The 23,899-nt window shown below is 33.7% G+C and overlaps 1 protein-coding gene across 1 annotated transcript; it reads left to right on the plus strand.

The window, feature by feature from the left end:
• Positions 1-1,620: 1,620 nt before the first annotated feature.
• On the plus strand, positions 1,621-23,795 carry LOC121374977 (ubiquitin carboxyl-terminal hydrolase 14-like). The gene is made up of 18 exons (XM_041502148.1): positions 1,621-1,710; positions 8,892-9,037; positions 10,357-10,389; positions 10,831-10,935; positions 12,236-12,339; positions 12,787-12,845; positions 13,289-13,419; positions 13,587-13,664; positions 14,589-14,638; positions 15,125-15,207; positions 15,761-15,792; positions 16,230-16,295; positions 17,008-17,100; positions 18,360-18,482; positions 18,960-19,044; positions 20,461-20,568; positions 21,237-21,311; positions 21,649-23,795. Exons 1-18 carry the CDS (start codon positions 1,695-1,697, stop codon positions 21,732-21,734), a joined length of 1,473 nt encoding a protein of 490 aa, XP_041358082.1. The 5' UTR covers positions 1,621-1,694; the 3' UTR covers positions 21,735-23,795.
• Positions 23,796-23,899: the final 104 nt, after the last annotated feature.

Here is a 23,899-nt window from a genome sequence, read left to right on the forward strand (position 1 = left end):
TTTATTTGGGGATATCTTCAACTATTTTCAAGGTTTAAAATAAAAACTACTACAAATAGATTGTAAAATAATTAGTATATTTACTACCAGTCTAGTGTAGGAACATAAGAGCCGGCACTCCAAAGCGAAATGCCAAATGGTGATCAGTTACGCTATATATACTAGAACATATTTGTTTCGTCTGAAAAAAGTGGGGGGGACATTTCCTATGCTGTCCCCCCCCCCCAGCTGAAAAGTGAGGGGGACGTGTCCCCCCTGCCCCCCACCGATTGACGCCCATGTACTACTCCATATACATAGTCGGAGACTTCGAGAACATCTTAGATCCAACGTGACGAAGTTTTAAACCGTTCAAGTTTGGAGGAACGAGTTTGTGGCGGACTGGTCAGGTCAGGTCATACGTTCTAATTTGCACATTCAGAACAAGCTGTTATATCGCACACCTGTCATGGGCGCAGGTGTCGGCTCTCGTCGGCTCCTCCGTCCAGGACAGGAAAAGATTTGGGATGGGTGGGAGAGGGAGTCTCTCGCTCTGGCACAAACTGAAGCAGCCCGACCAGGGTCGGTATCTGGCGAGGGTTGCTTTTGGTGCTATTGAATTTGCAATGTCCCATAGGATTAAAGCCAAATAGAAAATGTTGCGTAATTTCTTTAAGGTAATTTTGACTCATAATTTGGAATGGTTCATCAAAATTGAAAATCTCTGGGTGCGAGTGCAAGTGGGTGCCAGTTTTCTTTTGCCTGGCTATCAGTGGATCGTAATGCAGTGGTGCTAGGCCGTGGCGAACCCGTACAAAAGCAGTTAAGATCACCGAATCTTTCATTGGCGGTGACAACACAGATGAATATATAGTGCCTTTAAATAAGCATGGATATCAACAACTATGAATTCGCGCACCATCCAGAAGATCCTGACGATTATGTTTGAGGAGGAAGACTGAAAAATGTTCATGGGCAGATTGCCGGACCTGCCGTCACTCCTCCCAACAGCTCCAAGACATCTACATCTTCATCGCCCTAGCCATACGTACCTCTCTGCCTCTATCTCCTGATTTAGGGTACATCGGAAGTTGTACACGTTTTTGAACTATCTTCTAAAAATATGTTAATTTAATAGATAATTTTTTTTAAATAGTCTGATAGCCTTTATTTTGGCAGAAAAATCACCCTTTTTATTTTTGGCCTTTAAATTTACACCCGGACTACATTTTACAAATTTATTTTACTATAACTTCCGCAAATTCCGCACTCGTTAAACTTAAGCCCCCACCCCAACCCTCCTAATCACTCGCGAAGTGACACTGAGGTTGTGCCCAGAGTGAACATACCTGAAACTGAGTTGGATACAGGCACATAAAAATAAGAGTTCCACTCCCTTCTACAGACAGAGTTGGAACCAGATATCGTGGTCAAGACCAGCTGCAGATGAAGCACCTGGCAGTGGTTCATTTCTGTATACTACTGATTGGTTCATTTCTGTATACTACCGATCACGACTGCTATATCTTTTTGAAATCGGTCATCGGAAATTCACCTTACGGAGGAAAAAATCCCTTGCCGAAAACTTTGGTATCCAGCTGTAGACAAATTTACTGCTCAACTAATATTTTCTGACGCACGCGCAATTATCAATTTCCGGGACATCCTTCGCTTCCTGTGATACATGATTTTGCGGCAGACGATTTGTCTTTGAAATGCCTTGTTTTAAAGGTAGTTTAAGTTTATTTTTCAATTGTATATAGTTGTAACGTATTTATTGGTTGTGTTAAAATACACCAGATAAGGCAGATAACACTAAATGGCAACATATACGCATAACTCGTCGAGCAGGGATCGAAATTGGAAAAAATGCCGGACATTTGGCATGATTTGGTTCGGCAAGCTATAAATTCAGCCGATCCGAATTAAAACCAGCCGGATCGAACATGATTATATATTGTAATTATAAAGTATAAAATAATTTAAAAAAAAGAAAAAAGAAGAAAAAAAAGGGTCATCTTAGGTCAAAAGAATGAAAGTTATAGATTTGCATCCGAACAATTTTAAAAACACATAAGGCTTTTTTTCATTATTCATTATTTTTATTGATCTATTATTTCAATAGTAGATTCTAGTTCATCAAGATAAACGTCTCCGGCACGATATTTATTATTGTGATGTTTATTGCTGTGCCGTAACGTTTATCCATTGGATCGAATTTTCCATTTGCAATCACGATTTAATAAAATCAGGCATATGTGCTTTATTTAAGAGCCTCAACACGTACAACAACATATTTTAATAAATTTTAGACAAAAATATTAAGTACAATACCTTTGGTAACCTTTCCAGGATTAGATGTTTGAAGATGACACATTTAAACAATTGAAAGCTATTTTTATCCTGGCATATCGAAAATGCGGAATGAAAATTTTGCGGAACGAGAATTATTCGTATCAAGCATTTTACGTACACCCAGTAAAAAGAAATATTGCGGAACTGAATGGAATTGATTATTAAATTTATTTATTTTGTTATTTTTGTTTCTACATATGTGCTTTGTGTGGGTTGCATTATATGCATTGTTAATAATATTATCACATTAAAGTTTTGGGGTGTATTATTCTTTTTTATTATTATTAAAAAAATAATGATTGTTAGTACAGGTCATTACTTATTTTAAGGCCTTCATTTATTTACTTTTTCCAAAATTATTATTTCCTTTAGTAATTGTTTTTAAATATTATTATTACAGGCCATTGCTTACATGTGTTTTTTTCTCTTTTTTTTTGTTTTAATTTCATTTCGTTTTTTTTAGCTATAATTACTGGTCATTAGTTATTTTAGGAGTTTTATTCAGTTAAATTTAATTGTTATTATTAATTTATTATCAATTAATTGATTTTTAAAAAATATTATTCATTAATTAAGTTTATTTATTTATTATTATAAAACGTGATATTCCATTAAATATCGTGGAATAAACTCGTGAACCCGAGACGAATAATAATAAAAATAATCCGATTCCACCAACAGTTTTCAATCACATTTTAAATATGCTCACAATGGCCGGCGGGAATATTCGAGATTTTGTTCGTAACTGAAAATTGGATTAATGCAGGATTACTATTTGGACAAACTGTCTATTTATGCGTAAAACGTGACTCGGGAAGTTTTCTTTATACAGTAAGTGTTTATATTTATTGGTACATCTCATATTTCGCCACGAAATAATTAATTCCATGGTTGTATCGATTCCGCCTGAAATCTGGGCGGAAACTGCACGCTTGTTTTTGCTGTTCAAGTTGTAAACATCGGGTCCAATAAATGTCAAAATGTTAAAAAACGGACCGTAGATGTTTACCTTGGTGAACTATAGTAGATTCAAGTCCAAATGAGGTCTTTTACATGTTTGAAGGTGCACGTGCGAGAGTCGAAGTTTTCCATTGGTCTATTTGATGTGCTGAAACAGAAGGACCAATCACATCGTTCCACACATCAAGAGTTTGGCAATTCTCGTAGACATTACCACTATTGACAATACTATTGATGATTTGAAACTTGAATTTGTGTGATGATCATTAAGTGCCTCTTTTGTGCAAATAATGAACATTTTCAGTGGTACCTTTCACGGCATGCAGGCGGTGGATGCAAATCTATAACTTTCATTCTCATGGCCTTATGTTGTCTTGTATAATAATTTAAGTACAATGTAACTATAAAAAAGGAGATATGAATTGATCATCCCCAGGTACAATGTATATCCTGCAGTAATCAATAGTCACACACAAGGATAAACAGCAATAATTAAAAGTAAACTCGTATAACTAAAAAGTAATAAAATAAATAATATTAACTAGGTGAAGCCTAGTTCACCAAGGTAAACATCTACGGTCCGTTTTTTTAACATTTTGACATTTATTGGACCTCTGATGTTTACAAGTTTAACAGCAAAAACAAACACCCAAATTTCAGGCGGAATTGATACAATCATAGAATTAATTATTTCGTGGCGAAATATGAGATGTAATAACAAATATAAACACCTGCCTGCACCCCCCCATTTGGGGTATTGAATTAGCGATATCAAGTGCTAGGGTCTGGATTCGAACTCCAGACCATCGGGACTGTAGCCGAGCACTGTATCCACTCGGCCACGCAGTGGATCAACAAGTGAGACTGCATTTTAATACTTTTAAATCTCATAGCGTGTATTTTGACGGAATGAACCGATTGCTTACAGAATAAAACGAACCTTTAGTCCCATAATGCCTCATTGTGTCTTCTGTGCTATATTTCTACCAAAAGCACCAATAAAAGCACCGTATTGGAGGAAATTTTACAAAGAATAGTCAAAATGTCTGATTTTTCAAAGGCAAAACGTAGTGATACTGGATTACGAAATATAAATATTATGTTGCTTTTATAGAACAAAATGTTTAAAAAGGTATTGTATATAACTAACCCTAACCCTAACCCTAAACTTACACTAATTCTAAGAAATATTGTTGGGGGTGTGCGGGCGGATATTATACCAGAAGAAGAATTATAATGATAATAATAATAAATAAACTAATTAATGAATAATATTTTTTTTAAATCAATTAATAAATAATAAATTAAGTAATAATAACAACTAAATAATATAATTAAAACATTATTAATTAATACTTAATAAATAATATAATAATTAATTAATTAATTTAATTATTAACTGAATAAAAATGTGCTTTTTCATTTGTAAATGTTTCCTTCACACACACACACACAACACAGAGGGGGTTGGGGGAGACAAACCGAGGGATGAAACGGGGTGGCAAGAGATCACGCATTTGCTTGTTTCTTGTTGTTTTCTTATTAATGTGCATTATTCATAATTAATGTGCATTATTTGTAATTTAGTGTGCTTACCCGTGTTTAACACACATTGGTACGAGGCAGTTGTCACCAAGTCACACTTATGAATTAATTACATTCAACAACACAGTTAATGTTCAAATGGTTAAGTAGGAATCAAAGTACACTTCGGTTTAGTCAATGTGCAGACAGGTACAAGGCAGTTCATATAAATGTTCATATGGTTGCGAGGCAATCCTCAACAACACAGTTAATGTTAAATTAGGTAAGTAGGAATGAATTATCACTAACAGCAGTTGTCATCAACAGTATGGATGAAACACATCAGTGCAATACAACTTCACATGGTTGCGAGGCTATGGTAGCAACTCTTAACGTTTTCCACACCTATTATTGAAAGGTGCAAGACACATCACAGGTGACATTTACTACCACGTATCCATAATGTAATTTACAAATTTAGAATTTTTTTAATTCCAAATTTAATTTTATCTTGGCAGGGACATTTAGCAATGCAGGTAGAACAACATTAGCATCTAGCGCATTTGCAAATAGCATTTGTATCACATTGTCCACATTGTGCATCACCACCATCACTGGTGATACCTTCAAATTTATTCATCACATTTGCACGAATAGGCTACAAACGTGATTTGCATTCCGAACAAGCTCTGTCAAATCTTTTTCTGTGGTTTTTAAGGACAGAGTAAAATGGTCGTATATGGTCATGACATAACCTCTTCTTCCATCTCGTGCACATCTGCCAACTTCCTGCCAGTAGGACAACACTGAAATTGGGGCACCAATATGGACGACAATGTCTACGTCAGGTATATCGAGGCCCATGTCTAGGGCAATTGTCGCTGTGAGGCATCTGATGTTACTATTTTCAGACTTGAATGTGTCAGTGAAAATCATCATAACATTGTAAATTTACATGTATAAAATATTTTCAACAGCCAGTTTAACTTTCATATTGTCTGTTTCCCCATTTCTTTGTGTGTCTGTTCACCTTTCCCCAGAACTTGCTATAAAAGATCAATATAAATATTATGAAAGATTAATGAAACTATTATAATCAATGATTTTTTAGGTTGTGGAGTTGGGGATTGTGCAGGTTAATTATAAGAAATTTATAATATTTTTGTTTGTTTTAAATTGAATAAAAACCCTAAAATAACTAATAACCAGTAATTATAGCTAAACAATTTTTTAATAATAAAACGAAAAAGAAGAGTAAAAATTTATAATAAATAATTAAATAAACCTCTTAAAATAACTAATGACCTGCAATGATAATTAAACTAAGATTTTTTTAAGAAAAAAAAAAAGAGAAAACCTTTGAAACGCATGTAAGTAATGACCTGTAATAATAATATTAAAAAAAAAAAATACTAAAGGAAATAATAATTTAAAAAAAAGTAAATAAATGAAGGCCTTAAAATAAGTAATGACCTGTACTAACAATCATTATTTTTTTAATAATAATAATAAAGAATAATACACCCCAAAACTTTAATGTGATAATATTAATAATGCATATAAAGCAACCCACACAAAGCACATATATAGAAACACAAATAACAATAAATAATCAATTTCATTCAGTTCCGCAATATTTGTTTTTATTGGGTGTACGTAAAATGCTTAATACGAATAATTCTCGTTCCGCTAAATTTTCATTCCGCATTTCCGATGTGCCAGGATAAAAATAGCTTTCAAATGTAAAAATGTGTCCTCTTCAAACATCTAATCCTGGAAAGGTTACCAAAGGTATTGTACTTAATATTTTTGTCTAAAATTTATTAAAATATGTTGTTGTACGTGTTGACGCTCTTAAATAAAGCATATATGGTTGATTTGATTAAATCGTGATTGCAAATGGAAAATTCGATCCAATGGATAAACGTTACGGCACAGCAATAAACATCACAATAATAAATATTGTGCCGGAAACGTTTATCTAGATGAACTAGGTGAAGCCTAAAAGCAAGCGTGGAGAGAGATATGCACACACCTACGTGTGTGTGTGCCCACAGGCGTTCGATTCCTTGTGTGTGGGTGATTTGTTAGTACTCGATGGAACAATTCATGCGTGTACATATACTATCTACGACAATATAGCATACACACTGAGTTACGGTATAAAGCAGTTGTCATGACATATTAATTACGTCACATTGTTTGGAGGCTTCCACCCCTCTTGAAAAGTATTGCATAAAAAAAAAAAAAATGGCAGTCGGCCAAAAAATTGTAATAGTTTGTTCAAGTATTATGTCTGGACAGAATGTGGGAGAAATCAAACTGTAATTAAAAGTAGGTGAGTAATTTATTGTTGTTTTATAATTATTGAACGGCGGGATGGAAGGATGTGACGTAATCTAACACATGACATGTATTGATTATGATATAATGCAATAAAGATGATGTCACATTAATTACGTCACATACTTGAGAAGCTTCCTCCCCTCTTGAAGAGTATTCCATAACAAATTACATATTTTTTGTTCGGGAAGATCTCGGCGAAATTGATATAGGTGACATGGTTAAAGTCTGGTGTTGAGAATTTGTGTCATTGTGATGGTTTTTCCACTATTTCTATCCAGGCAATACGCGAGGAAAATATATTTGTCATTAAAAGTGTAGGAGAGTAATTTATTGTAATTGTTAAGAACGTGGTTTGGATCGACTTTAAACCGTTATGTAATTGTTGAACGACACTGTATACATGTATATAATATTATTTTGTAGTGACCACACCTTCATTATTAGTGTTACAGGGTATTATGGTACTAGTGTATAACAGGTAAAAATAGTCAAGAATCGCTAAATAATTTGCAATGTGCATCTGACAAAAATAACAAAACACTAAAGTTTATATAAATAGTCTTTCCCACAGGGAATGCCTTTTTTCATACTATGAAATTTACTACAAGTTAATTATTTCTGAGCCAATTGATTTCTAAATTGCACTAAAAATAGTTTTTGTTTACTTTTTTTTTTAAGTACTTGAAACCAAACTGAAATTAGACCTATTTACAAAAGAAATATTGGTAGGAGGAAGAGACGGACTATAAGTATAACCATCTTTTGTTGTATTACGTTTCAGTAATTAACAAAGTAACTATACGGCAATGATTATTTAATCTTACTTACAGATATTTTAGCATATTCATGGTCTTTGATTATTTCTGCAGAATCGCCGGCATTCATTTAGGACATGGGACGGACTCGAGTAATATTATAATCACAAAACGGAAGTCAGTCGATGAGATAAAAATATTGTGTAAAATATTATTTTTTAAAGAAAACTAAAATTGACATGATTTAGGCTACATGTGTACTATTTACAGTAGTAATAGTATTTGTTTTAAATTATTGCTGACTAACATGTGTTTTACGATTCATGTCGAATCATTCCGTAAATGTTTGTTTGTTGTATTAATTTGTTTGTTCATATATTAATAGACCACAATATGTGATAAAGCACATTTATACTGTTCATGTATTTATGAGTCAACTGATTAGATTTATATAAACATTTTTTTGTCTCACCCACAATGCATATGCGAATCCGCCATGTTTTTTCTGACAAAAATTCTATTTAAAAAAATCAATGCATTCTTGTTTTGCATGGTAATGTATGGAAAAATGTATCAACACAATCCTGATCATACAGTATTTACGAAAATAAGATTAATTAGCTTTTTCTGCATTTATCGCAGATCTGTTACCCTTTTTTTGCTTTTTTAACACGATTTCATTTCCGCTACAACATTTCGACAAAACTTTTCCATTCGTTACATATGAGACTCGTCTGTTTAGGTTATTTCACCTTGTTATAAGCACTTGCAATTATTTACTTTGTTGTAAATAATACACTGTTTACTAGTTCAGTGCACTTGCCTGATGCACAATTGGTGGAAGCTGCCAAATCAATTGCTCAAGTGGTGTCATTAAACAAAACAAACTAATTATATTTGTAACTTTTATTTCCATGCTATGTTGAGTTAATACATATTAAATATTTAATACAAATATATGTTGATTTTCAGTTAGTGTCAAATGGGGAAAAGAAAAGTTCAGCGATATTGAATGCAACACTGATGAACCTCCTGTTGTCTTTAAAGCACAGCTGTTCGCCTTATCAGGCGTTCAGCCTGATCGACAGAAAGTAATGGTGAAAGGATCAGTTTTGAAGGTAAATATATTCATGTTCTTGAGATAGAAGGGATGGATATTAATTTTGGGAGGCATGGCAACTTTTGCCTTTGGGTTAGTAATAAAAATTAGGACACCAAGGCAAACTTAGATGAAGTGGCACCAAGGAAAACCTTTCCTATGAAGATGAATTCTTTCAAGTTTTTGTTGGGGCGAAACGTAGCCCAGTGGTATTTAAAGCACTCGTTTGATGCACGGTCGGTTTGGGATCAATCCCTGTTGGTGGGCCCATTGGGCTATTTCTCGCTCCAGCCAGTGCACCACGACTGGTACATTAAAGGTCATGGTATGTGCTATCCTGTCAATGGGATGGTGCACATAAAAGATCCTTTGCTGCTAATCGAAAAGAGTAACCCATGAAGTGGCAACAGCGGGTTTTCTCCTTCAGTATCTGTGTGGTCCTTAACCATATGTCCATATAACTAAAAATAAAATGTGTTGAGCGTGTCATTAAATAAAACATTAACTTCCTTCCTTCTTTCAAGTTTTTGGAGACAAAAATTATTTTTCCATGGTACTTTGGATTCTAGCCTGTGTCATTTGTTGGATATAGATGCATTTTATCATATTACCATTAATAATTTTACTATTTCTGGAAAGAGTGGCAAACCAGATAGGGTCCCACAACATTTTTGTTGTCATTGACAATGTCTCATTTTTAGTACATAACAGTGAATAAGGAGGACAACCACAGCATTTGACATCATTCCCATGGTCAAATTAAACCCTCGATGCATTTAGTATTTTTTTATTTATTACCCATATGGTTAAAAATATCTTGGTACATATAAAAGTGATAAGTCCCACTAGAATACCAAGTGGGACGTAACACTTTTGACGTCACACGATGACATCATCAATTGGCGCATTACAATGTTACAGGAACGTCAACAAAGCAAGATGAGTGATAAAAATTGAGATCAATTAAATTATGAGTAATAAATAGGATATTAAACTTGCTACCATTTTGTATCATGTTTATGTCCTTCGTGAAATAATTTTCATTGTCACTTGCTAAAGCTCATGACAATGGAAAAAGATTTCACTCAGGACATAAACATGATACGAAATGGAAGCTCGTTTAATATCCTATAAGTATCTGTTACAAAAGCTGATGAAATGCATAAGATGCCAGAATGTTTAGTATACTACATCTACTTAATGAGTATACATTGTATCTGTGTTTGCATTTAAGAGTATTTATGAATGATATACATGTGTAATGTACCGTGAATAATTGGTTCTGTGTATATTAAAAATCATTATAATTTAAAAATAACATGTATCTCTGTTTTTCAGGATGATGACTGGGGAAGTCTGAAGTTAAAAGATGTAAGATTATTATTTAGTATATGAGTAAACTTAAATATGTTTAAATTACGGTATTAGACCATAGCACAATTTAGTCTCTACTAAGTTGCATAATTTTGTTTTTCTAACACTGCTGTATTTATTATTATTATTACTATCATCATTATTATTATTTTTATTACTATTACTATCATCATCATTATTTTTTTTTTTATTATTATTAATATCATTATTATGACTTTATTTATTACCTCACATTATTCATATTCTTGTACTTGACATCCAATAGCCAGTGTGCTTTGTTTTGGTACTGGGATGTCATTAACCATTCAGTCATTCATACCTCAAGTTTGGATCATTCATTTGATATAAATATAGTAAGTTGGATGTCCAATGTTAGTATTGATACTAACTCACATGTTGGGTTATTTACTGAATGGGTATGTTTGTTTCCGTTGACAGGGAGCAACACTTCTTATGATGGGAACAGCTGATGAGCTACCGAAGGAGCCGTCCGAGAGACCCACTTTCATGGAAGACATGACGGAGCAGCAGTTGGCTACTGCGGTATGTGTGTAAATAAGGAAGGAAATGTTTTATTTAACAACACACTCGACACATTTTATTTACGGTTATATGGTGTCAGACATATGGTTACGGAGGGTGTAAATAACATCGCTGCCTACTGCGGTATGTGTAAATAATGTTACTGGCTACTGCGGTATGTGTAAGTAACCACTGACTACTGCGGTATGTGTAAATAATGTCACTGGCTACTGCGGTATGTGTAAATCACGTCACTGGCTACTGTGGTAAGTGTAAATAACGTCGCTGCCTACTGCGGTATGTGTAAATAATGTCACTGGCTACTGTGGTATGTGTAAATAACCACTGACTACTGCTGTGTGTGTAAATAACATCACTGGCTACTGTGGTACGTGTTAATAATGTCACTGGCTATTGCGGTATGTGTAAATAACGTCATGCTACTGTGGTAAGTGTAAATAACGTCGCTGCCTACTGCGGTATGTGTAAATAATGTCACTGGCTACTGCGGTATGTGTAAATAACGTCATGCTACTGCGGTACATGTACGTCATATCACTGGCTACTGCGGTATGTGTAAATCATGTTACTGGCTACTGCCATACGTGAAAATAACGTGACTGGCTACTGTGGTATGTGTAATTAACGTCATTGGCTACTGCGGTATGTGTAAATAATGTCACTGGCTACTGCAGTTGGTGTAAATAACGTCACTGGCTACTGCAGTTGGTGTAAATAACGTCACTGGCTACTGCGATATGTGTAATTAATATTGGCTACTGCGGTTAGTGTAAATAACGTCACTGGCTACTGCGGTAGGTGTAAATAACATCACTGGCTTATAACGTCACTGTATGTCAGAGTGGTGGGGTTTATTTGGTGTTTTTTAACTTATTACTGTCATTTTTTTAGAAAGTAAAAAGGTGAGATGTAGGTATTATTTTTCCGATGGTGATGATAGCGACAGGATCAACTTTTGTGTTACGGTATCGTATTTAGATTAGTTTTTTTTAGAAATTAAATGTCCTAGATCATTGAAACTTTGTTTATAGTTGCACCCTTTGATATTCATCACAGTGCATCCCCAAATAAAGTTTATGGCTGGTGAGACGTCTAATTCAGTGGACGGTTTTTCAGTTTTTTTTAATACATCAGACATTTAACGAGACAAAGACATATATATTTTCGACATCACAAACATATAAATAGGATGATGAGATGAATGGTGAAGCCACAGTAGTTTCATTTTTGTTTTTTTGTTGTCTAATATAACTAATACAGGCTTTTAAGAAAATAAATACTGACCTTTTGTTTGTTACAGCTTGCTTTGCCATCTGGTCTGACTAATCTTGGGAACACATGTTACATGAATAGTGTTGTTCAGTGGTTGAGGGCTATACCTGAACTGAAAGATGCTCTCAAGACGTTAGTAACTTTTCTATTCTTTACAGGCCTCTTTAAATTAAAAATTTGCAAACCCGAAAAGGAATCATGCCAAACAGTTGAAACACATTTGCATGACCTATTTTAACTCAAGAATTAAAGTAAAATACCAAAACACATCTCTTGTAAATTGGTTGATAATTTGGTTGTCGCAAGACCCGGTTTTGTTATTCCTAGTCTTGGTTCCATTAATTTTACTTTGGAGTTAGGTACCTTGTTGAACTATTTTCTAGCAGATTCACTTGACTAATACACTTGCACTAAAATAAAACCATTGGCTTGAGGTGAATTATATGTTTAATTATAATAATAATAATAAATTGAACTGAGGCATGTGCCATCATGAAGTAGGTCTTTCGGTTGGTCACTGTTTATTTGTATTTGTCCATCGTTTTTGTTCTATTGAGTAATTACAGATGTCTATTTTAGATACTCCGGTGGTCTTACTGTTGGTGGTGCTATTGCCCCAGCTGATTCTATAACTGCAGGTATTTTTAAATCGTATAATATAACCAGTAGTATGTATGTAAATTGTAATAATTGGGATCAGTGTTGCAAAAAATGTTAAAATGATATTATTTATTATGGAATTCTGCAAAGTCAGGCTTTCAAACTTTAATGTTGCCAATAATGGCAATTTGAATATCATAATTAACAAGTAAACCAATTTCTCTGTATGTATTCAATAATGGTTATAATTGTTTTGTAGTTCCAGGAAAAAAAGCCCTTCCAAATATTTTATAATCACAAATTGTGTTATGGTCGGTTGAATGCAAATTCAATGCCAGGTTATAGAGTTATTTTCATACAAATCATACATGTCTTTCATTACAAGAATCGTTGTGTTTTAATGTGGGTTTTTTTTTTTGTCCGGTTAACCTAAACCATCAATTAATGCATTTATTTATATTTTATATTTCTATTATTTCAGCCCTAAGGGATCTGTATAATTCCATGGACCGTTCTGGAGCTTCCATTCCGCCCATAATATTTCTGCAAGTTCTACACATGGCTTTCCCACGCTTTGCAGAAAAGGGCGAACATGGGGGATTTCAACAACAGGTATATGATGAATGCTTTGTACTTATAGCATAAAAAAATTTCATCGTCTTTTTTTAAAACAAGCTTTTTATGTACATGTATAGTATACACGGTAGACTTATAATGGGGAGGGTAATAATTTGCTCTGATTTTGTTCACCTCAAATATTTCCTGTCTGTTTTTGTTAGGATGCCAATGAATGTTGGACAGAAATTGTTCGAAGCCTACAGCAGAAATTACCAGCACAGAAGTTGGAAGGAACTCCAGTAAGTGTGTTTAATCTGCATACATAAATAAAGAATACAACATGAGCAGCCATTAGATACTGTTTATCTCACAATGAGTTGTAAGATAAATGGTATCAAACGGACACGAATGTAGTATTTGATTTCTTACATATCTTCTGAAAACAGTTTTAAAAGAAATTTAAATGCCTTTTCCAACTAAAACCTATGAACAGCCTTAGCACTTATAGTTAACTTGTGTGTCACAGAGTGATCGATTCGACCATGTCTTTTTTTTTCATTGGATGGTATGGCATTGGTGATCTGGTTACCTAGGAGCAACCAGTCATATGTCTTTAAAATGTCATTGTACGTATGTATGTTAATACTATGTGTTATCAAAAATAATGAATGATGTTCTCACCAACAGGTGTGTAAGCAATAGCATATTTTGTTGATTCTCATTTGTTACTGTAATAGAGAGAATTGCATTATGATAGTTTTTTTAAAGGTCATTTTACATATAATGTAACAATTGGCAGTTGTTAAGTGTGATGTTAGCCATGTTCATGGTAATAAAACAATGATAGTTCGCTTCCTTTATTTTGTGACATTTATCAACAGTGTAATTTTGACATAGACAGTTATGTTTTTCAGGCTTTCAAAGACTGATGTAACAAGTATCTCTTTATGACTGCTGTTATATTAATATATAATCGTGGAAAAAAGTTCTGTGCACCAAATAAAATGGCCTCAATTCAACTGCAAAGGTTTGTAAATGGTTGAAATTTGACAAAAATTATGACACATCATAATATTAACGAATCACCAATAAATTTCTTGAAAACAATTAGATTTTTCCTTCAAACGGCCATACATATACCTTTGTTTAATACATGCACTGGGATGTTTATCTGTGAATATATGTATGAACAATACAATGTTTGATTTTCTTTTTATATACAGTCATCTAGCAGCTTCATTGACCAGTATTTGGGAGGAGAGTTTGAAGTTGTGTATCCTTTCAATATATTTGTATAATTGTAATTTGAATGTTTCAGTTTACCTAATAATTGAATTTCTCAATTACTGGTTGGTCACTGATAATTTAACAAATGAACTTTCATTTTGATTAACACACCAGAGATGTATATGTAGCTATTTGAAAGCAGACACCTTTAATAAAAACCGTTCTACATTACATTACAATGTTTTCAAAATTGAGACACCTCTTGTTTTAAAAAATATGTTTATAGAAGTGCCTGCCTCCATATTGTTAGGAATTAAACATTGTGATATTAGAGGCATTGCTAGGAATGTGTTTATATTTACTATTTATGCAGGTTAGACTTAAAGTTTGCTGCAATAATTAAATATTTACAATTTGAACAACCTAATGACAGTCACTTTTCAAGCTTATGTTTTATAGTTTGGGTAAATAACAACAATAAATTGTAAATACTGCTGCTTTTTAACATTTGACTTCTTAACGTGAACTTCAGAATGAAGTGCAATGAAGCTGCAGAAGAGCCAGAAACACGTTCTACAGAAAAGTTCTTACAGCTTAGCTGTTTTATAGAAAAAGGTTAGTTTAACATGGAGGGAGAAGTTAGTTTAGATTTAGTTGTTTTATAAAATGGCTTTGGAGGGGGAGAGAGAGAGAAAGACGGAGAGAAGAGAGACACAGACATACAGACACAGGCAGGAGAAGTTAATTTATAAACATGGTTTTGGAGGGATATAGACCGAGGGAGAGAAGGAAGAGACAGACAGACACATGGAGGGAAGGAGAAGTTAGTTTAGCTGTTTTATAAAAAAATTGGTTCATTTATTTATTATTATTTAATTGCTAGCTGACTTTAAAGACTAGAGATATTTGAATAAAAGGTGATTATTAGTAGCAATAATCATTGTGATAACAGTTGCATATTAGACTCTTGTCTATGTTTAGTAATAAAATTATAAAGATTTGTTTTTATTATTCAGACTATAGAGTTTTATTTTAATATAATTTCAAATCTGATTGTGTGTTTGTGACAAAAAGTGATGGTGTCACAGTTATTGTGGTTTTAGTCACAGTTGTGGCATCATTTTGGAAGTTCATGTTTAACAACACCTGTAATTAAATTTTCTTTCAGAGGTGAAGTACATGCAAACAGGTTTAAAATCTGTAAGTATTCATTTTAGCACATCTTCTTTCCTGCTTGTACACTATTAGCGTGTTTTGGTTATGCTCATCATCTAGAACACACTACGAGTCTGTTCAATCAAAGGTCATTTTGTGTGCTGCCCTGTTCTTGATAAAGTACATGTATAGATAAAAGATCCATTTGTACTTTTCAGAAAGAATAGGCCATTAAATGGCAGCAAGTTTCCTCTCTATCACACTGGAATAAATGTCAGCATTATCACATATGTTGAATATGCAGTAGCTCCACATTAACGTGTGCTAGGGTGTCTTTAACTCAACATTCCTTTCCTTTCTATTTCACATAATTCTGAAATATGTAAATATATATATATTTACCACCCATGTAAATATACGTTAAACTTTAGATAGACAGTAAACATTGTCATTAACATAAAACTGACTTGTTTTATTTTCAGAGGTTAGAAGAAACGATAACAAAATATTCCCCCACGCTAGAAAGAGATTCTGTTTACACCAAGTCGGTAAGTCTTGACAAGAGTTTGATATATGAGTAGAAATTTTGTTTGTCAACTTGTTTATTATGACTCTTAAAGTGGAGTCAGCAAAGGTAAGTTAAGTGTTGATATTTGTTTGTTGTGGTTGCATAATTTATTAACAGCAAAGATTCATGTTGTGTGTAAGAAATAGAGAATACTACATCAGTGTACACTAGATATCATTTATCTTACGAGTTGTTTGAGGAAGTATCTAACACGTGATACGACAAATGGTACTTAATGAATGTGAATGTAGTTAGTGCACCCTTGATAGTAATCAATATTTCTAGCATAGTAATCAATATTTCTAGCATGGAGCAGCCAATCAGATGTTTTTGAATAGATCACAAGCATATGTTGGATATCAAGGTGATATAATACTTTTTTTACGATGTTCTTCATGTATAGGAAATGGGTGTGTCAAAAATAAAAGCTAAGCAGAATACATGCTGCACAAGAACCTTTTGGTAACAAGTGTACACTTTTAGTTATAGTTACTCGTTGGTATAATGTTATGTATACAGCATTGTATCAGTACCTGCACTTAGTGAAAAAATTTGTATATATGGAGCAGAAATCTGTTACCAGAAAATACAAGGTTCATTTTATATTATGAATTCTGTTAAGTCAAATTTCAGTATGTCGTTTCATCTCCAGCAGTATAATTAATTTTCTTTCTTTTCTTGTTTTTTCGCAGAGTAAAATCAAGAGATTGCCAGCATATCTGGCAATACAGTTTGTACGCTTTTATTTCAAGGAGAAGGAGGCCATCAATGCAAAAATTCTAAAGGTAAATAACGGTCCTTTGTTACTTCATGCAGTGTGTTACATGTTTAGCATCTGCTTGTTAACTGTTTTTAAAACTGACATAGGAAAAACTGAAGCACAAGATGGGTTGTGGAGAATTGTTTCCAGACCAAACTTTTACAAAATAAAAATTAAATGATTTGGTTTCATGTGGAGCTTTTAGATTTGCAGGTGTTATAGTCTATTTGATCCCACAAATGTCATTTTTAACCGAAGGCGTTAGCCTGAGGTTAAAAATGAAACATTTGCCAGCATCAAATAGACAATAACACCTGCGAATCTAAAAACTCCATATGGCTATGTCCATTGTAAACTGAATCGTTTTTCTATGGAACTAAATGTATATTTGGTATTTCTTGAAAAAAATACCTGGCTACAATCTAACTGTAGACCCTTGAATCGTCAACTTCGCCTGTCCCAATTGCTAATGACATCACTTTCTAATGACATTAGCTTTCCCTGTATTATCTACATTTGATCCCAGAAAAAGAATGTAATTAACCAATCACAATACAGAGCACACTTGCAGTCAGTTTACATTTTCTTTTAAATTGTTATTGCAGATCCAGTTTAAAAAAACAAAAAAACATTCAGAAGCTTTATACCTCTGACCTACTTCAGCCATGTGATCAATTCATGAAAATTAATCTTTATTCATGAAAATTAATCTATATTTATAAAACAGATATTGATGAAAAATAAGATTATCTTAATTTTACATAATTTAGGTTATCTAGGTAAAAATCACTTGATGTCGGATTATCTCAAATTTTGAAATATTGTTCCCTAGAAGCCAGTGCTCCATTACTGGTTTGGTATGTACTATCCTGTCTGTGGGATGGTGCATATAAAAGATACCTTGATAGAAAAGAGTAGCCCATGAAGTGGCGGCAGCGGGTTTCCTCTCTCAATATCTGTTTGATCTGTAACCATATGTCCGATGCCATTATAACCGTAAATAAAATGTGCTGATAGCGTTGTTAAAGAAAATATTTCTATTCCTTCCTGTTCCCTAGAATTTATTGCAAGGTAGATATACAGCAATGTTCTTTCCCATTTTGGTTGGTGCTGATTGAGACTTGCCAATCAATGTAAATAAAATCCTGAATTTCAAAGTTTGGCATGTTATTTCCACTTCTGTTACATTTGTAGGCAGAATTCTGGCATAGGTGCTAAACATTGCCAATATTGGTCTTTTGAAGTTATGTTGTACTAATTTAAAATATTTTTCACTTTTTTTAGGATGTGAAATTCCAGTTAAATCTGGACGTCTTTGATTTGTGTACAGACGAGCTACAGAAAAAGCTTATTCCAATGAGAGACCGTTTTAAGGAAAGAGAAGATCGTGAGCTAGTAAAGATGGAGGTGAATAAATTATTTGACTTGTGTGTAGAAGGATGCTTTGAGAGCATCTTTGGTGCAAATTATCAAGAGGCGTCTACCTGCGATTTGTTATCTTGCACAGTCACAGATAATGTGTACATTTATTTTGATCATTGTGGCCACATTGATTTTATACTTTGAAACTAGTTCAGCATTAGTTCAGAAATTTTTTCCAAAAGCTCGTAATAATTATTATGTTTGTACAGGGAATTGTAAGTCTTATATGCATGAATATAATAGACAATTATAACTAGAGCAATTATTGGGAAGAACATTCATATAAATTAAAATAAACTTGGAATTTTAATTATTTTATTTTTGACACTGTATAATCTCTTTTTACCAATTTGTTGTTTGTAGTTAGGGGTAGATTTTGTGTATTTTCAATATCCATTGTGTGAATCAATATCCATTTTAAAAAGAACAAAACTGACCAAACTACTTCTTTTTTTAATTTAGCAGGCAAATGCAAAAGGCCAAAAAGCTGTTGTGAAAACAGAAAAAGACACTCTGAAAAATTATGAACCTTTCTCTTTTCCTGATGGTAAATATAGTAATATATCATCTATCAATTACACACAAGTGCATAAGTAGAAGTAATTTACGCATAATATACAAATGTACAAATTGTGTTAGGTAATAGTTCTAATAAATTTAATTATCAAACAAAGAGTGTTTGTTTTGTTTAACAACACGACTAGAGCACATTGATTTATTAATCATCGGCTATTGGATGTCAAACATGTGGTAATTTTGACATATATGTTCTTAGAGAGGAAACCTCTACATTTTTCAATGAGTATCAAGAGATCTTTTATATGCACCATCCCACAGGCAGGATAGCACATACCACAAACTTTGATAAACTAGTTGTGCACTGGCTAGAACGAGAAATAGCCAACTGGGGCCACTGACGGGGATCAGTCCCAGACCGACTGTGCATCAAGCGAGCACTTTACCACTGGACTACATCCCACCCAGACCACCCCAATTCATATAGGATCATAAAACCTTGCTTGCAAGTAAAACTTGTTTATTTTTATAATTGGAATGCCTAAATTTTTTAATAAAATATAACAAGCATCATAATTTATGAAGTTGTAAACTATGATTTTCACTTCTTAAAAACAAAATTGGACACATTTGTGTAAATTTGTTTCCGTGTTATTTTAGTTAATCAACACTTATTAGTTATTTGTTTTTGACGAATACTCATATTTACGAGATGTAATTTTTGCGAAAGACTGCCTTCGCCTTAAACACTCTAACCTGGAAGATAATGCATGTGTATAAAGATCCCTTGCTGCATTAGGAAATATATAGTGGGTTTCCTCTGGTGACTATGTGTCAGAATTACCAAATGTTTGACGTCCAATAGCCGATGATTAATTATTCAATGTGCTCTAGTAGTGTTTTTAAACAAAACAAACTTTAAACATTTTGGGGTTATATAAATTTCAACATTTTAGGTTAATGTGAAATATCTACACACCTGTTTACGGTATAAAGTGAAATCTGTACACACCTGTTTACGGTATAAAGTGAAATCTGTACACACCTGTTTATGGTATAAAGTGAAATCTGTACACACTTGTTTACGGTATAAAGTGAAATCTGTACACACCTGTTTACGGTATAAAGTGAAATCCATACACACCTATTTACGGTATAAAGTGAAATCTATACACACCTGTTTACGGTATAAAGTGGAATCCATACGCACCTGTTTACAGTATAAATTGAAAGTGAAATTCATACACACCTGTTTACGGTATAAATTGAAATATATATATACACCTGTTTATGGTATAAAGTGGAATCTATACACACCTATTTACGGTATAAAGTGAAATCCATACACACCTGTTTACAGTATAGAACTACCTGTACGCTATAGTATTTTTGATAAATATTTGTTGTTGTTAGTGTCAGTGACATTGTTGCCTGCACATGTTTTCAGATGTAGGTTCCTCCAACAGTGGCTTCTACGAACTGAAAGCTGTCCTCACACACAAGGGCAGGTCCAGCTCCAGTGGTCATTATGTGTCCTGGGTTCGCAAGACTGGAGGTGAGACTCTTACTTCAGTCCTTATAACATCCAATTAAGGTCCAAGCACGCTGTCCTAGGCACACACCTCAGCTATCTGTCCAGAACAGTGGTTAGCTAGGTGTTGGTCTTTCGTCAGAGAAAAGACAGTGTAGTGGATTTACACCTAAGCTGTGAGTGGGAGCCGGTACCAGGATGTGAACCCAGTACCAACCAGTCATAAGTCCAATGACTTAACCACCACACTTTCGAGACCTATTGGTGAGATTGAATGTTTGCCATGTTTTACATATCGCCAAGGATTGTTCCAAAATAATCACTTGGGGTGAAGCAGGAGGTACTGTAATTATAATTTCATGCCTAGTGGGTCTATCCTGTGTATACATTGTTTAAATAATAAAAAACCCACACCAAAAACAAAAGAAAATACATTGTGGGTGCTTAGTATATAAAGAGTTTACCTAGGGTCTCCAATCAATTACAGATTTGACTTACTCTCTTTTTGTTCTATTAGTTAATTTTATCCGAAGAGTTAAAAACAAAACAAAAACATCAAAATTATCATGATATATCATATTTTTTAGTGTCTAGTAGTCATGAAGTCAGGTTATTTAAAAAATAATGCAGTTCTTAATTTTAGCTATATTTTATTTCATTTCCAATCTTAAACAAAATTGTTTTATTTCCAGATGAGTGGTTGATGTTTGATGATGACAATGTTTCACCAGTGACATCAGAAGATATTTTGAAACTATCAGGGGGAGGTAAGCCAAATCAGGAAAATAATTTTCTCAAGTTTCTGATATATAATTCTGTTGATATTTTTAATACTGTTACTAGTGAAGTGAATAAATCAAAATATATAAATATATTTATTACCCTTTTTTTAAAAAATAAACAAAGAAAACCATTTAAAATTAATTTTTTGTCTTTAAAAAAAGAAGAAGTAATTTTAAGAAAGTTGTATATTGTAAACCAAATTATTTTCATACTGTGGGTTACATACTAGTAGAAATGTATTTAAACTCCCACTAGTAAATAACCCAAAGTCTGGAAATAACTGTAAACTCCAACTCTAATCAATTGTTCTGTTTTGTGCAGGTGACTGGCATTGTGCATATGTTCTGTTGTACGCTACAAAACGATTAGAGATTGAAGACACTACAGTGACTATGGAAACGAGCTGATCTATTCATCACTTGTACATTGACTGTAATTGTGAAAGAAATTCATGAGCTTGACAAATGATTTTTTTTTTTTTTGAAAATTATTGGTGCAACTGTTTGTCAAATAACATCAAGCTATTATTATTACACCAACTTTGTTATTAATTTGATGTCCGAATTTCTTATCCACATGATACACAAGTAGGAGGGAGGGAGGTGGGGGCGCTGTTGGGAAGCACATTCACTGCACTATGGTTAATAGTGTTCAAAAACTTTGGTTTTCTTATAAAGGAAAAACATTTTAAAGGAATCATGTTCATGGTTCAGAGAGTACTTACTTCCTCATCGCCCTCACCCCACATGAGCTAGTCTTTTGAAATTTGTATGTGGAGGCACATACAAGAATTTGAAAATAGAGGGACGTGCAAAATGTTTAATGCGTGTGTGTGCAATTCACATGATACTCAAGTTGATTACCCTTCATATTGCCCAAATATGTCGGACCTTGTTAGAACGACCATCGTTACTATGACATTTACACATCTGACCACAAATTGTTGGGAACAAATGTACATCAATGTTATTCTGTTCATTACACCAGAATTCACACCTTCCGGCAGAGCAAATTAGGAATAAATGTGCAACATATATTTTTTTCATTTAAAAAGTGGTGTGTGTATGTTACTGTGGCATGAAGTTGTTTACACAATGTTGGGAATCAGAATTTCATCATGAATAGATCATTGGTTAAAATCGGTTGGCGCCAACCCATCAACTTTCAATTACACAATTGGTTAGAATTATATGAACCTAAGAATCATTAATTTTGAATTATAAGGACTATTCACCTATTGTCATGTACACTTTACAAACGGATAATTTTACCTTTATTAACTTTTTAATATTTTGTTTGTTTGTTGTATTCACATGAAAACAAACCCAGCATATTTTCATCAATTCCATCATCTAAACTGGATGAACAAATGCTGTTAACATTTTCCCACACAATTGATTATGGATGTTTGTAATCGATCATCACATTGGTGGAGCCAAAGTGATAATTTTCTATTATAATCGATCACTGGAACATTGCTATTACACATACATTTCGGCAGCGATCACTGGAACATTGCTATTACACATACATTTCGGCAGCGATCACTGGAACATTGCTATTACACATACATTTCGGCAGCGATCACTGGAACATTGCTATTACACATACATTTCGGCAGCGATCACTGGAACATTGCTATTACACATACATGTCGGCAGCGATCACTGGAACATTGCTATTACACATACATTTCGGCAGCGATCACTGGAACATTGCTATTACACATACATGTCGGCAGCGATCACTGGAACATTGCTATTACACATACATTTCGGCAGCGATCACTGGAACATTGCTATTACACATACATGTCGGCAGCGATCACTGGAACATTGCTATTACACATACATTTCGGCAGCGATCACTGGAACATTGCTATTACACATACATTTCGGCAGCGATCACTGGAACATTGCTATTACACATACATTTCGGCAGCCAGGACCACACCACGTATTGTGGTCTTTTACATGTCATAAGGAATTGTTGAATCAGTAATCGAGTATAAAGAGAATCTATCATGGCTATCTATTGGAGATTGGGAAATGTCAGCCCGAGAAACAATACAGTTGTATTTGGAGGGATTACCCTGTCTCGTTTAGAGAGTAGTTGATGGATTGGCTACCCATCTGTATACATATGTATAAATTTAGTTTTTGGGAAAACTCCCAACAAAATAGAAACAAAAAGTTGACAAATGCTTGATACATAAAACAATTTTTTTAAATGTATGATGTCAAACAACTCATCTTTGAAACGGGTGATCGAATTCCAGCACATTATTTCCATGTCTTACCTAGAGAAGAGACAGAATAATCTATTGCCACTCAAAACTTGATTATATCTGGCAAAGGATATAGAAGTTAATGTGTCACTACATAACCTGTACATCAATTCTACAAAGTTGTGTCCCTCTGTTAATGCTTTACCATATCTGTATTGCATAATAAATGAATTGCTTGCCACTGACAGTCTTCTATGGTTGATGCAGGTTTGCGTCTTCATGGCTTAAAACAGACGGGTAAGAGTGTGTTATGCAAAACATGTTAAAAGTTAACTAATGCATGCA

The sequence above is a fragment of the Gigantopelta aegis genome, chromosome 6, assembly GCF_016097555.1.
Source record: "Gigantopelta aegis isolate Gae_Host chromosome 6, Gae_host_genome, whole genome shotgun sequence".
NCBI classification, from domain to species: Eukaryota; Metazoa; Mollusca; class Gastropoda; order Neomphalida; family Peltospiridae; genus Gigantopelta; species Gigantopelta aegis.

Bases quoted from the DNA above. Each gene is read 5' to 3' on its own strand.
- LOC121374977 (XM_041502148.1), top strand. The intron at 12,340-12,786 runs GTTAGTAACTTT...TGTCTATTTTAG, and splicing joins CTGAAAGATGCTCTCAAGAC to ATACTCCGGTGGTCTTACTG. The intron at 12,846-13,288 runs GTATTTTTAAAT...CTATTATTTCAG, and splicing joins AGCTGATTCTATAACTGCAG to CCCTAAGGGATCTGTATAAT.